The 15,417-nt window shown below is 34.0% G+C and overlaps 1 protein-coding gene across 1 annotated transcript in view; it reads right to left on the bottom strand.

Annotated features, from left to right (window-relative positions):
* LOC148073942 (neural-cadherin-like) overlaps window positions 1-15,417 on the bottom strand; it is a 213,711-nt gene that overhangs the window by 31,913 nt on the left and 166,381 nt on the right. The window contains exons 24-27 of the mRNA XM_087798121.1: window positions 6,800-6,924; window positions 6,548-6,675; window positions 1,807-1,930; window positions 106-289 (exon numbers count right to left, since the gene is read on the bottom strand). Of these exons, the coding sequence (XP_087654247.1) occupies window positions 106-289; window positions 1,807-1,930; window positions 6,548-6,675; window positions 6,800-6,924 (561 nt within the window). The remainder of the gene's footprint in view (window positions 1-105; window positions 290-1,806; window positions 1,931-6,547; window positions 6,676-6,799; window positions 6,925-15,417) is intronic.

The following is a 15,417-nucleotide window of genomic DNA, read 5'->3' as shown; positions in this document are numbered from 1 at the left end:
AACTCAACTTTTAAAGCATATACTTCTCAAAAAAAATAATATTCAAGGAATATTTCATTGTTTCACACCATGTAGACGTGATTCTGTGTTTAAAAATAAAAGTACCTTGGTCACACTGGGGTCCAGTGAAGCCGGGGTTACAGGAGCAGCTGGATGAGCCCCACTCTTGCCGACAGCGCCCCCCCTTGCCACAGTACGGTAGTTGCTCAATGTTGGTGCATTGGCTGTCAGTTAAAGAACAACCCGGAGATGTGTTGACGGATTCAGCCGAAGAGCCCAGGTCATAAAGCTAAAAGAGAGAGTGGATATCCAGATTATAGGTTTTGCAGAAGTAAAGGAAGAGATGAAACGTTTTTTTGTTTTGTTTTATCAAAGGGCAACTAATGGTAAACTCCAACTCTACTGAGTCCTTCACATGTTTCAAATGTTGAAGTCTTACTCTCCAAGATGCAGTTAGTCCATCATCATGACCATGTTTTTAAGTTATTACTTTATAAAGTTCTGCCCCGTCTGAAATACCAGCGAACGAGAGGTTACGAGAGTGGATCCATTATGTTTTAATAATGGCTTCACTCCTCCTCCAGCCAGCTGTTATAACACCCTGCTTTGTTTATACAATGAGTCCCTTGGAGGTGGAGACTTTCGGGATTGATGACGTCAAATGGTGCCAAACCTCGATAATTGACCAATCACAGCAGAGTGAGTGTGGTTATAATAAACAAGAATTCATCTCCAGATGAAACTAAATGTTCTCAGTGGGCGTGTCTTAATCACATTTTCTAATGTAAATGTTTCAATGAAAAGACAGTTTTGTACAAACAGACACATACTGATGATACAATAGAGCCCAACATCTATTTAAGACACACTTAAATGTAGACATTAGTTGAACTTTAAACTTCCTATGAAATAAAAAAAATATACAAAAGATATTTAATTATTTTTCAATAAATAAAAACAACACAAAAAAGTGACTATTTCGGTGCTTACCAACCATTTGATCCTGTTTATTTAATTGACTATAATGTTGTGTGTTTGTGTGTCATTGTGTGTGTTTGTTTTTGTGGCTGACTTATTGGCTAAGGCACAAGAGTCCACCCTAGATGTCCAATTTTGATTCAATTTACACCATATTTACATAATAAAAAATGGATAATTTTATAATTCCAGCTCCTTTTGTTAATCCTACAAAGGCAGAAACAAATAAAAAACTGTCCAGTTAAAAATAAATTAATAAGACATTTAATATTAAAAAAGATTCCTATGTTGTGTTTACAACACTGGCAATAAAAGTTTCTGATTCTGATCATTTCAATCATTGCATCTCATTTCTGTAATTAAAGGTCTTATTTTAGTGTTACTCGGTTTTCATTCCTGGGCAGCAAGTATTTTAGCTGTTTTATATATATTTATATGATAGTCGTTATCGTTTCCTATCTTCATAAGTTCACTGTTGTTGTCCTTGTGCTTCTATTCTATTTCAGCATTATGTTCAATATTCCAAGTAGAGTATTAATATCTCGGTTTTGAACATGTCATTCAGAAAAAAACTGTTTTGTACTGATTCAAGAAACTCCAGTTGCCCTGCAGATATATGGATGAGTGCAGCAGAGAGCGTGGGCGTGAACGATCTCAAGTTCTGAATAAAAAACAGATGAAAAACTGTCGGTGTCGGGTCACGATGTCTGCAGACAGACCGGAGTGAGAGGAAGAGCCGAGCGCTTGAATATACGAGACGTGGTGTCAGTCTAAAGTGCGGTGCCGAGAGTGTCAGGACCGAGTGGAAACGACTCCTCCATACTTCACCTTGCTGTCCACGCGCATGTTGCGGATGCAGCCCGTGAACTGCTTGTACTGCAGCTGGGGATACTCGTACGATAAGTTCTGGTTGACCCCGCCAAGTTGCAGGACGTTGCTTCCGTTCAGATACCTTGGGACACAAACAAGAAATCAACCATGATAACTTTAACTCAAGGGTTAAAGACTTAGTGGACGAAACATAATGGTCAAGTATTTAAAGAATAATGTTGGAGTTTAAGTATAACAAGCATGAAAATACATGGATTCAAATGTTTTCTTCTGTTATCTCAATTGTCTGTTTAGGCACCTATAAGAGACCATATTGACGTTTCCCTTAAATGTACCACTTTACTACGGTGTAAAGCCAACACTAACTGCTCCACTAAATCTTGATGGTTTTCTCAGGGTATTGGTATTGAATCAGCCAATAGCAAGAGAGATAAGCTACACAGGGCGAGAGGCAGCATGAAGATCTGATTCCAAGGTACATAAAGATCAGCTCAAAATCTGGCCTCTGGGCCTCTTTACCATATTAATGTGGCTCTAATTAGATTATGATATTTTTAATGAACAGTTCCATCTAAAATATAACTACTTTGTTTGAAGTTTTCTCCCCTTTCTAGCAAGTATATCCTGACCCACAAAATAAGTTTAAAGAAAAATTTCAAGTTCTTGTTTTTTAAATGTACATTCATTTTAATAAATATATACATAATAAGAAATTGTTTTCCTTATGATAGCATGGCATATTTAAACTGCAGTCCATCCATCTTTCCATCTTCCATCCATCTTTCTATCCATCATCTATCTATCGATTTATCCATCTATCCATTTATCTATCCATCCATTTATCTATCTATACATCTGTCTATCTTTCTATCCATCCATCCATTTATTTATTTATCCATCTATCCATTTATCTATCCATCTATCCATTTATTTATCCATCTATCATCTATCCATTTATCTATCATCCATTCATCTACCCATCCATCTAACCATCTTTCTATCTATCCATCTTCCTATCATCCGTCCAGCCATCCCTCCTAACCATCCATCCATCCATCCATCCATCCATTAATCTATCTATCATTTATGTATCCATCCATTTATCTATCCATTTATTTATCTATCCATCCATTTATCTATCTATCTATCTATCTATCCATCCATTTATCCATCCATTTATCTATCCATCTAGCCATCCATTTATCTATCTATCCATTCATCTACCCCTCCATTTATCTATCCATCCATTCATCTACCCATCCATCCATCTATCCATCCATTTATCTATCCATCCATCCATTTATCTATCCATCCATTCATCTATCCATCCATTTATCTATCCATCCATCCATTTATCAGTCCATCCATCCATCTAAGCAGGTCATATGATAGTGCTGATAGTAGTTGAATAAATCACTTAAAACCAAATAAAAGTAAAGTGGTATCCAACAACCACTCACCGATTTCTACTTTTTTATTGATGTTTGAAACATCGGACCGCGAGGACAAGGTCAAGTTGATCTAAACTCCACAGTAAATCATGGTTTTTCATCAAAGCTTTTATTGTTTAAGCAGAATGGGACCTTCACCGCCGTCTCGTATATTACATATTTCCAAAGTCGGGCCTGACCTGAGTCTGCAAATACTCCACAACAAAAAACAATTCCATGGTGACCTTGCTGCCTGTTTACTTATTTATTTGATCCTTTTCTTTCAGTACAGCTGGTGAAGGAGGACACCAGTAAGCCCATTTATTAGTTGTCTTATTTATTTAGGAAGAGATTTAAAGATTATTTAGGTTTATTATTTTCGTAAAAATCCAATTTTAGCTTAAACAATTGTATGTTTTCAGTGATTTCTTATATTAGAAAGCCAACACAAAAACCAACGGAAAGGCAATGCAATTCAATCATTCCCTTCCGTTTCTGGCAGCAGCTACGGTAGTTTGGTTTTCTAAGGAGCTCATCTCTGTTTTGGGCAGATTATGTCGTCCTGCTGGCTCCATGAAAATGTGTAGCAGCCAGGGAGTAGTCTCAGAATTGAACGAATCCTCCTCATGTTTTACATGAATCCCTGTAATCGAGGAGTAAAGGTATCTTGGGGTCTTGTTTGTGACTCAGGGAAGGACCAGGAATGAGTTTTGTGGCGATTGAATTGCTCTGTCCTGGAACGGGAAGAGCTGGGATTAAGATTAAGGTTGTGATGGATAAAAAAAAATGGTGGTGGCCATTCCTAATTTTGATGTCAGAAGCCTCCTGGGTTCAACTGGTAGAAGTGAAAGAGCTTTAGACTAATTTGGGGGGAAAATTGGCAAGATTACTGTACATCCACTGACCCGATATCAGATTAGAAGAAGGTCCTGATTACACATGACTGTTATAGTTGACCGAATAATTCAAATTTGGGTTTATTTTCAGATTAATCTGTTCCTTTTTAGTGTTATAGACAACATTGTATGTTCAAGATTAAGGCTTCAAATATAGACTTTTTTAATAACAATTTGTCTTGTCCAGGCTTCAATACAAAATGGACGTTACAGACGAGCAGTATGGAAGTATTTGGATGTTTTTAAGCGCCTCATTTTGATAGAAGATGAACCTGAACTCCAGTCGTTAGAGTAAAATAGACTCACTTTTTAACTTATAGATCAAAAAAACAGATTACTTTGAAAATAATACCAAACCCTTAGTCAGGATGAAGGTAAGTAGAAAATGAGTTTAAATTTGGGTTAACTACCACCTTAAAAGTGGACACCTTTTCACATTTCTATCATCTAAACCGGTAAAACAGTACTTAACTGTATATCAAGTGCTTTAGTTTGGCTAGAAAGCATAAGACACGATTAAAAAGTGCTTATGCTGCTGATGTGTTTCAACAGATGTCGCTAATAGCCGTAGCTTATGTGTAGCTTTGCATAACCGAAATGACTGAAGTGAAAAAAACATTGTAGGTAAAAGTTCCTGTTGTGTGTCTATTTTTGTTCGGTGAGTGAGTTTTAATAAAAGGGAAATTGCCGCGTGACTAGAATATAGAAACTGGGAGTCTGCTAGTGTAAACTTAGCTGCACTGTTCATGCAGATAAAGTGCTGATGTAGCTTAAGGGATAACATAAGACGGTGTTTATACTGCCTACGCATTATATCTGCAAAAATTAATTAACAATCTTACCTAAAGTCTTCTTTGGGAAATGTGCTGTAAGAGTGTTCGGAAGTTGCTCATTCATCTGGGTTTTGCATACATTTTTTCATTTTTTAAATGACTTCTTTGGGATAAATACTGAGCCAAAGATTATAATGAACCCGAAGCAGGTTAAGAACTGGACGAAAAGAAGAACAAATACTTATCCTGATACTTTTAGTGTATATCTAATGTGACTTAACACAAAAATACTTAAGGACAGGGTAGAAAATATACATTTAAAGTCACAAGTTTGGAGTTTTTCAGAATCATCAAGATGCCATGAGGATAAAGTTTTATTATTCGTATATCTTGAAAACAAAAAAGGAGGTTATGTTTATAAACATGTTTATCTGTCTCTGCTTATAAAGATAAATATTTGAATGACATTTTATGGAAAAGCATGTATGGACAAGGAACGATGTTCCAGATTATCATATGTACCCATTAATTATTTTGAATGTCACAGGACTTTGCCTGTGTATGTCTGTTTTACATTAAATATGACAACTATTTTAAATATAGTAGAATGGAACTGCTTTGTGGAGGTTTCTGAATGATTTTGTTACATTGGCCAGGACTTTAAAGCACTAGTTAAGCCTTGGTCAACATCATTTGCAATGCAACATTGCTAGAAATATGAATTATTGAATTGATTGGGATGGGCAAATACATTTCTGAGGGGGCAACAATATATACTTATGTAAGGGACTAACAACTTGAAAGTAAGATTTGATGTAGATAAACAGAACCCTTATAAAAAAGAAAAGAAGGACAAAAATTATGATAAGAAATTAGTTAAAGCACATTTATGACGCTTTAACTCAAAAAGTAAAGTATTTTAAATAATTATAAACTATCATTATTTCTGCTTTTAAGACCGATTATTATGTCTAAATGGGACCATAGTGGCTTATACATTACAATTTACAAAAGGACAAAAATAAATTAAGCTAAAGTTAAGTTTAAGTCCTTAAAAAACAGTAAAAAAAAAGAAAAAAAGAAAAGGTATCCATCTGTGAATAAGTAATGAATTACATCACTAAAAATTAACAAAATAAGTTAGTGAGTTGTCAAACACCCGATGGGCCACATATGCTACAATGTTTAAAGTACTAGTTCGTAAGTAGGATCAACAAACACACTTTTTGTCTAAATTGACTTCTGTACCATGGACCATAAAAAAAAACATTCAAACCATTTTAAAGACTCAGACCAAACACTACAGCCACACTCTTCCTACTGTTTTCAATTGTTGTTTTGGGAATTTACTAACAGTTGACCTTCATTTATGACTTTGTTTAATGAAAATATACTTGCTAATATGCACATCAACTACTTTAGTACAACAGCCCTGCAACACGTCTTCAGCAGCGAGTGATGAGAATTTCAATGGATGTATTTTTAATCGTTATGTATTTAACCCCATCATAAATTCCATTAACGACTTCTCTTATCACACGTCCAGGGGATTTGTATTGATTCCCTTTAGAATTGAGAAGAAGTGCCTGGTTTATCTTTTGCACTGTTGGTCAGAGTTTCATTTAATTATTGATCTTACTTGTCCCTGCTCGGTGTGACCCCACGGATTTCACAGGATGAGCGATCCTCTGTCATCGCCCAGGAGTCCACGCCTTCCGTCTCCATAACAATTGCTGTGGAACATCGATCCAGAGTGAAGCGCACTTCCTTTAAATTGAGGAGAGCCAGAGGAGGAAGAGCAGTCATTTATGCACGTCGGCGATGTGAGCCAGACACTTCATCACAGAATTATAGACATTTTAATTGGCATCTGAGACTGTGCACTCCTTACTTTACTGTTGCTCTTCACGACCAGATGATGCCAGCGTCTGTCAGCCACTCGGATATTGGTAAGTTGGAGGATGAGTGTGCCAGAACCGTGGTTTATCTTCAGACTGGGTATGCCTCCAATCAGCTCTGCAGAAAAACAGTCATTTACTGCAGATCAATGGTCCCAAACCACCGGTCCGTGAAGCAGTTGTTACTCGGAAAGAAAATACGATTTATTCTATTTCTGTTGTGTTGATTATTACGATCTAAATGTGTATTATTTAAATAAAAAAAAGAAAAGAAAAAGTGAAACTCAAATGTTCTAAAAGTGATAGTTCTTTGCTCGTTTTCTACTCACCATCATGTAGTCTAAGGGTTGGGATTATTTTCAGATGAATTGGTTACTTTTTAAAGTTAAAGGCAAAGAATGTATTTTCATTTTAATGTTGCGAGCGGTGCTCGTGATGTTTGCCCAATACTTTCTGTTTGTGTAGCATGTTATTGTTTAAACAAACTAGGTAAACAAGCTTGAATATACTGTAGATTTGTTTAAGATTTTACAGATCAACTCCTAATGTCGAGGCTTCAATAAAGAGATGAAGACTAATAAGACAAGTTAGCTGACATGAGGGTGAGTAGAAAATGAGTCTTTTGGGTGAACTATCACTTTAACTATAACAATTTGAACAAATGTAAGAGAGCTGATTTTAACGGTTATCAAGGATATATTTGGAAATATCAAACAAGTGCTTTTTTATCTGACGAAATAAAAAATATCTGACAAAAGTAATTTTGTCTAGAACAGAAATAAAAAATGCTGAATCCAGAAGAACACCCGCACAATCACCCTCCTTTGTAAGGATGGTCAAAAACATCCGGACCTAAGAAATGATAACCTTCCCGGGGCAACATCAAAATGATAAAGAAATTTTGTAAAAATTGGACTTTATCCACTCGTACATTACTAGGACTACTTGTTATGTACGACTCTAATCACATAACTAATTTGAATCTCTTATCTTATATGATACCAGATATCATTTTGTTTTGAGGTTTTTTATTTTTTTTACTTTTTACATTATTATATTATTAATATAATGAAGTAAAAAAACCATAACAATACCAAAATCTTATTTCGGAGAAACCAATCAGATTCATCATTACAGTGTAATGTACTTTTATTTAAATTAACATTCGGTCCTTACAAATTATTTCGACATACTATAGACAATTATGTAGGTAAATGCTTTTATTCAAAGCAATTTCTATTGGTTTAGCTTGTTTGGCCAACTGGTTACCTAGTTAGGATTTGAACTGGCAACTCATTCTGTCATACTCGTTAAACCAACTAACCAGTGAGCAAAACAACTACCAATTTTAGCACTTGAATGTAGCAATTAGAAGCTACATAATAGAATGCTAATTTAGCGAGAGGTGATGTAGCTAATATGCTAATGGCAGCAGGTAAAATCAAGATTTCTATTTATGTTGGTAGACGTTAAATGTTTGGCAATTTTTATCAAGTTCTTGACGTGTGGTTAACCTTGGTTACGGTAACATATAACAATCGCAAGCAAACTAAACATAAAAAAGAGGTCATGATATATCATTGAATTAATGAATTAATGAATTGAAGAAAAAGCCTTAAGAAAATGCGCTTTTTATTCTATGCAAAGGAAGCAGAAGCGACTTCTAATCACTAACCCCGGCATAAACAGCAGAAAAAGAGAGGAATTTAAATGGGAGCAGAAAATCGTTGATGGAAAACAACAACATGGGGTTGCGGAACAACAATCAAGCTTCGCTGTGAAGACTCTCAACAGCGACCAAAGTAATGGCAACATTTGGTTGAACACCATTTTACTGCAGAATCATTAGAATCTTAATTTTAAATAGCCTGAAAATGCATTTAAGTCTAATGTGAGGAGACGCAGGTTCCTAAATGAGAACGATCTACAGGGCTGATTGAAAATGTTGTGTAATTTCCTGGATGAAACCCTTAAGTGACAATGGGAAATAGGCTACTAATGGAAACAGTGAGTGTGCGAGGGTGTGTCTGTTCGGCTTGTCATTTATGAGGCTTTCACATGACACAAAGCATCTTAATAACAGCAGCACATTATCACAACCCACTCGTTTATTATCAATATCGGTTATTTTTAGCTGCGTATTGCAGGAGGTTTTCTAATGTAACTCTATTCCTACACGATTAGATGGTAATGTAGCGGGTGGAAATGCTATTACCACTAAAGTACTAACTTAGCTGAATATTAATGTTCCATTTATTTATAGTTTATTTGGATTTTTTAAAGAGATAAATGATAAAAACTGCTTTTTCGACAAAAGGACAGATACATTAGTACAGCCACTGGTCCTCATTTAATAGTGGGCAACAGAGAAATTAAAAATATATATTTATAAAAATTATGCTGTAATGATAATGTCTTTTATGTTACAAAAAAACGTTTTTTTTCAAAAAAAAGTTTTTTTGTAACATAGGCTAGGATCTCTTGAGACATCAAAATGCTGGTTTGAGTCAACAATGAAGTAAAGTAAAGCACCACATAGGACCATTTTGTAAGGGAGTCCTTGCTGATTCAGGATTATGTTGAGATGTATTTTCAAGGTCCGTAAGAAATACATGAGACTAGTCTGTGGTGCAAAAAACGGTTGGGGACCCATGTTTTCAGCAGGCAACAATGGATTAGCATGTTCCCAAAAGGCAAATAATGATTTGATTAAAGTGCGTCTTAAATTGATTCTGAACCTGCACTGTACTCATCAATCCTGGAAGTCTCAACCTCTCAGGGACTCGTTGTATAAAAATACTTTTATTGCAGGTGAAAGGAGCAGGTAAAGTTATATTACCTGCCAACATTAACTCAAAGATCATGATGCTAACCTTTTTTTTTTTTTTTTTTTTTTTTCAGCAGGTGCTAATGCTAACATTGATTTCCTCAGCAGGTGATGGTGACTGCTGTGCCAAAGATGAGTAGCTAATGTTGAAACGCTAATGCTAATCGACTCGATTGTATGTACATTGACATGTTAAGGCTAATGCTGTACAAGATTCTGCGTCCTCCAGATTTTATGCTAATTTTAAAGTATTAATGTCTGTATATAATATATAAACTCTGACTCTCTGTAGTTATTAATGTCAACTTTGACTTGTAACACTATTGCTAACAATTGATTTTGTGTATTTCTCTACGGCAGATTGCTGCTTACGTGATTAGCTTAAAATTCAATTTTATTAGCTTTATAAATTATTTAAATATTGGCTAACATGTATTATTTTTATTATTATTAATATTATTATTATAAGCAGGTGCTAATGCTAACTTTGACTTTCTGTGTATTGGATCGATGCTAAGGTAAGAAATCCAATTTAAGTAAGTAAGTAAGTACATTTTAAGTAAGTATATTTATTTATATAGCGCTTTTCGAGACCAGGGTCACAAAGCGCTTAAACAATCAAAACAATACTCAAAAAAGTACATACTTTAAAGATCAAGATAATACTGAGAACAACACAGGAGTTCCAGAAAATCAAGGAAAAGCCTGAACAAATAGAAACGTCTTAAGATGTTTCTTAAAGGAGTCAGTAGATCCATCAAGCGCAAAGAGAGAGGAAGATCGTTCCAAAGCTTAGGAGCAACATCCTGAAAATATTTCTCTCCTCTGGTCCTGAGCCGTGTTCAGGAACCATAAGTAGATTCTGATCCACAGACCTCAGAGCCCGAGCTGGGGTGTAAGGCTGGATCAGATCAGTGATGTAAGGAGGAGCCTGACCATGAATAGCTCTGAAAGTAAGAACCAGAATTTTAAAGTTGATCCTGAAAGAAACTGGAAGCCAGTGAAGAGTTTTAAGGATCGGAGAAATGTGAGTTCTTCTACTTGAGCGAGTCAGAATTCTGGCTGCAGAGTTCTGAATCAACTGCAGACGAGACAGCTTCTTCTTGTTAAGACATGAAAACAAACTGTTACAATAGTCCAGACGAGAAGAAACAAACGCATGGATTACAAGCTCCAGATCATGTTCCGACAACATTTTCCTAATTTACAAGCTAATGCTAAAGTGCTCTCTCATTCCAAATATGCAAGCAATTGTTGAATATCCTGATGTTAACATGTCTTTTCTAGCGAGTGATGGTGAGTAGTTAGCTTTGACAATTGACTGGCGAATGCTGTTGGTCATGTGACCAGGAGCACCTGACGAGGGTGAATATTATTATACTACACGTGTTTTGATGGTTAATAAACTGTGGATTAGAAAGTTGGCACGGTCAACCAAGGTTTTAACTTCCACCCAAGCATTTGAAATGTGTTGTACACAAAGGTTTTCTTTTGAAATGCAAAGGTTAAAAAAAACTTTACTTATTACATCCAGAATGGCTTGAAATGTTTTCTTTAAATGTTTATACTACAGGAAAGTTTGCAATGTTTTTTTGTTTTTTCCAGCAATGGTTTGAAATTATTTTTTATTTCATTGACAAAGGTTTACCAACAATGGTGAAGTTTGACGTGTTTTTATACACAAAGGTTTTCTTTTTGCATACAAAAGTGCACATCTTCACTTTTATACATACAGAATGGTTTAAAAAGTTGTTTTGTTTCATAAACATTTGGGGTGTTCACCCTTTGTCTACAAAAGTTTGAAATGTTTGTACGTTTTTAATTTTCTAATCCATGGTTCGACAAAGTTGATATACAAAGGGTAATTACTATGTACAAGGTGTTTAATATATAAATTGCTTAAAATGTTAAATACATACTTGGATATTTAAAGGTTTCTATGTACATGGTGTTTACTTCAATATATAAATGGTATAAAATGTTAAATATATACTTGGATATTCAAAGGTTTTTATGTACAAGGTGTTTACTTTAATATATAAATGGTTTAAAATGTAAAATATTTACTTGGATATTTAAAGGTTTCTATGTACAAGGTGTTTACTTTAATATATAAATGGTTTAAAATGTAAAATATTTACTTGTATATTTAAAGGTTTCTATGTACAAGGTGTTTACTTTAATATATAAATGGTTTAAAAGGTTAAATATATACTTGGATATTCAAAGGTTTCTATGTACAAGGTGTTTACTTTAATATATAACTGGTTTAAAATGTTAAATATATACTTGGATATTTAAAGGTTTCTATGTACAAGGTGTTTACTTTAATATATAAATGTTTTAAAATGTTAAATATTTACTTGGATATTCAAAGGTTTTTATGTACAAGGTGTTTACTTTAATATATAAATGGTTTAAAATGTTAAATATATACCTGGATATTCAAAGGTTTCTATGTACAAGGTGTTTACTTTAATATATAAATGGTTTAAAATGTTAAATATATACTTGGATATTTAAAGGTTTCTATGTACAAGGTGTTTACTTTAATATATAAATGTTTTAAAATGTTAAATATTTACTTGGATATTCAAAGGTTTCTATGTACAAGGTGTTTACTTTAATATATAAATGGTTTAAAATGTTAAATATATACCTGGATATTCAAAGGTTTCTATGTACAAGGTGTTTACTTTAATATATAAATGGTTTAAAATGTTAAATATATACTTGGATATTTAAAGGTTTCTATGTACAAGGTGTTTACTTTAATATATAAATGTTTTAAAATGTTAAATATTTACTTGGATATTCAAAGGTTTCTATGTACAAGGTTTTTACTTTAATATATAAATGGTTTAAAATGTTAAATATATACTTGGATATTTAAAGGTTTCTATGTACAAGGTGTTTACTTTAATATATAACTGGTTTAAAATGTTAAATATATACTTGGATATTTAAAGGTTTCTATGTACAAGGTGTTTACTTTAATATATAAATGGTTTAAAATGTTAAATATTTACTTGGATATTCAAAGGTTTTTATGTACAAGGTGTTTACTTTAATATATAAATGGTTTAAAATGTTAAATATATACTTGGATATTCAAAGGTTTCTATGTACAAGGTGTTTACTTTAATATATAAATGGTTTAAAATGTTAAATATACTGTATACTTGGATATTCAAAGGTTTCTATGTACAAGGTGTTTACTTTATAATAAAAGGTTTAAATGTTAAATATATACTTGGATATTTAAAGGTTTCTATGTACAAGGTGTTTACTTTAATATATAAATGGTTTAAAATGTTAAATATATACGTGGATATTTAAAGGTTTCTATGTACAAGGTGTTTACTTTAATATATAAATGGTTTAAAATGTTAAATATATACGTGGATATTAAAAGGTTCCGATGTAAAAGGTGTTTCATTTTATATATAAATGGTTTAAAATGTTAAATATATACTTGGATATTTAAAGTTTTCTATGTACAAGGTATTGGGAAGAGTACAAAATTGTTAAATTATATTTTTCTGCAAGTATTTACATGACATGTTTAAACTTTTATAGTTTTAAATGTTACTTTTATCTGCCGTAAAACCAGCGACTGTCATGTGACCAGAACCTCTGGTCTTCATTGTTCCTGGATTAAATGTTTCTCCTGCCAGGAACCTCCAGGTCGACTGGTCATCCTTCTTCAAAGTTTCTCTTCTACTTGTTAAAATGAAAAAACTCTTGAACTTTTTACTGACTCATCTTGATTGACTACTTTAATCAACTCTACTTTTTACTCTATTACTCTATTTACTCTATTTACTCTATTTACTCTAGTAGAAGAACTCACATTTCTCCGATCCTTAAAACTCTTCACTGGCTTCCAGTTTCTTTCAGGATCAACTTTAAAATTCTGGTTCTTACTTTAAGATCTATTCATGGTCAGGCTCCTCCTTACATCACTGATCTGATCCAGCCTTACACCTCAGCTCGGGCTCTGAGGTCTGTGGATCAGAATCTACTTATGGTTCCACGCACACGGCTCAGGACCAGAGGAGAGAAATCTTTTCAGGCTGTTGCTCCTAAGCTTTGGAACAATCTTCCTCTCTCTTTGCGCTTGATGGATCTACTGACTCCTTTAAGAAACATCTTAAGACGTTTCTATTTGTTCAGGCTTTTCCTTGAATTTCTCGAACTCCTGTGTTGTTCTCAGTATTATCTTGATCTTTAAAGTATGTACTTTTTTGAGTATTGTTTTGATTGTCTAAGCGCTTTGTGACCCTGGTCTCGAAAAGCGCTATATAAATAAATATTACTTACTTACTTACTTTGGTCTTATTGAAGGCTTTTTAAATAATTCGTTTTGAAAAGCTGTTTCTCCATCAGTGTTCAATCATGAAAAAAGGCTCTATCAACGTTGGCACAGGAAGTTCAGACAACTGGAGAAGACAATTGTGATGAGACTCTTTATGTCCATCTGACCTGCTAAGCATCATCCTGAGCGGAACCATCTTGTTTCAACATGACAAACGAATCTTAAAATGCAGAAGATTCTGAATATTTCAAGGGCCAAAAATGATTTAAAATTGTTGGTTATCACTTGAGATTTGCTTCATCAGCTCATGACTACCCAAAGCAGTTGAACTGAGACGGTCCGGCTCACTGCTTGAGTTGAGAAAACTTCAACTAAAGCATTAAGAACTGTCAGTTCATGATCAGGAAAATCATCAGCAATCTATTTGTATACATGTGTTGCAAAGAAAAACATATTTATATAGCTAAGAATGTATTGTCTCGGTGAGTCTCAAAACATCGATTGAATGTTAAATGAAGAGGAAAACAAATGGGTCTGTTTACATTAACTCTTGGTGGAAATATAACACATATTTTTAATTTATTTTAAACTGGGAGCTTCCAAAATGAACCACCGTTGTGCAGGACCTACTCTTTTACTACGATCATCGAGACAAACAACTGAGGAGCTCACGTCAACAAAAACGTATTAGTTATCTTGATTCTAACCAGTAGAATGTATCAACACAATGAATTATTTTCCGCTTGTCTTTCATAAAATCGATGCTTTGAGACTCGAAGAGACGCTATGTCACCAACTATTTAAATAAAGTTGTGTATTTTGAATGCAACGCGCACATGCGCAAATGGATCGCTGATTTCCCAGATCGCGTTCCACACTATATTTGTCCGAATCCATTTGCCGTAAATGATTAATGATTAATGATTCTTAATTAAAAACATGGAGGATCGAAACAGGCCATTGCGCATGCGTTCCTGGGTTACGAAAATTGAGTGTACTGACATTAACGTAGCTGGAGAATAGACCTAGCTTTAATGCTACTGGGAGCAGGTCAAATTAATTGTTGTCATTAGATGCGAACAAAGGTGAAGAAAAGAAATGTGAAAGGTAACAAAGAAACACTTATGATAACAAGTAAATGTTAAAACGACAGCAAACAAAATGTACTATGTTGTACTTCTAAGCTACATAAATGAATGCTAACGTAACCTATCTGGAGGATGGACCTAGCTTATATGCTACCGTGACGTGGTTCAATTAAATCTTTATCATTGGATGCAAACAAAGGTAAAAATAAAAGTTAAAGGTCCGCCAATAAATAAAACATATTTAGGAAGTATTAATGGTAATTGTTAAGTAATGTGTTTAGCTAAGGGGGAAGTTGTGTTTGAACAAAACAACTGAAACAAGACATTAACCTTTGATAAGTGTCACAAATTATTTTGTAATCCTCGTAGAGACAAAAA

The sequence above is a fragment of the Callionymus lyra genome, chromosome 8 (assembly GCF_982586985.1).
Source record: "Callionymus lyra chromosome 8, fCalLyr1.hap1.1, whole genome shotgun sequence".
Classification (NCBI taxonomy): domain Eukaryota; kingdom Metazoa; phylum Chordata; class Actinopteri; order Syngnathiformes; family Callionymidae; genus Callionymus; species Callionymus lyra.
Note: the sequence above shows the minus strand (reverse complement) of the source record. Positions and strands in the feature narration are given on the sequence as shown.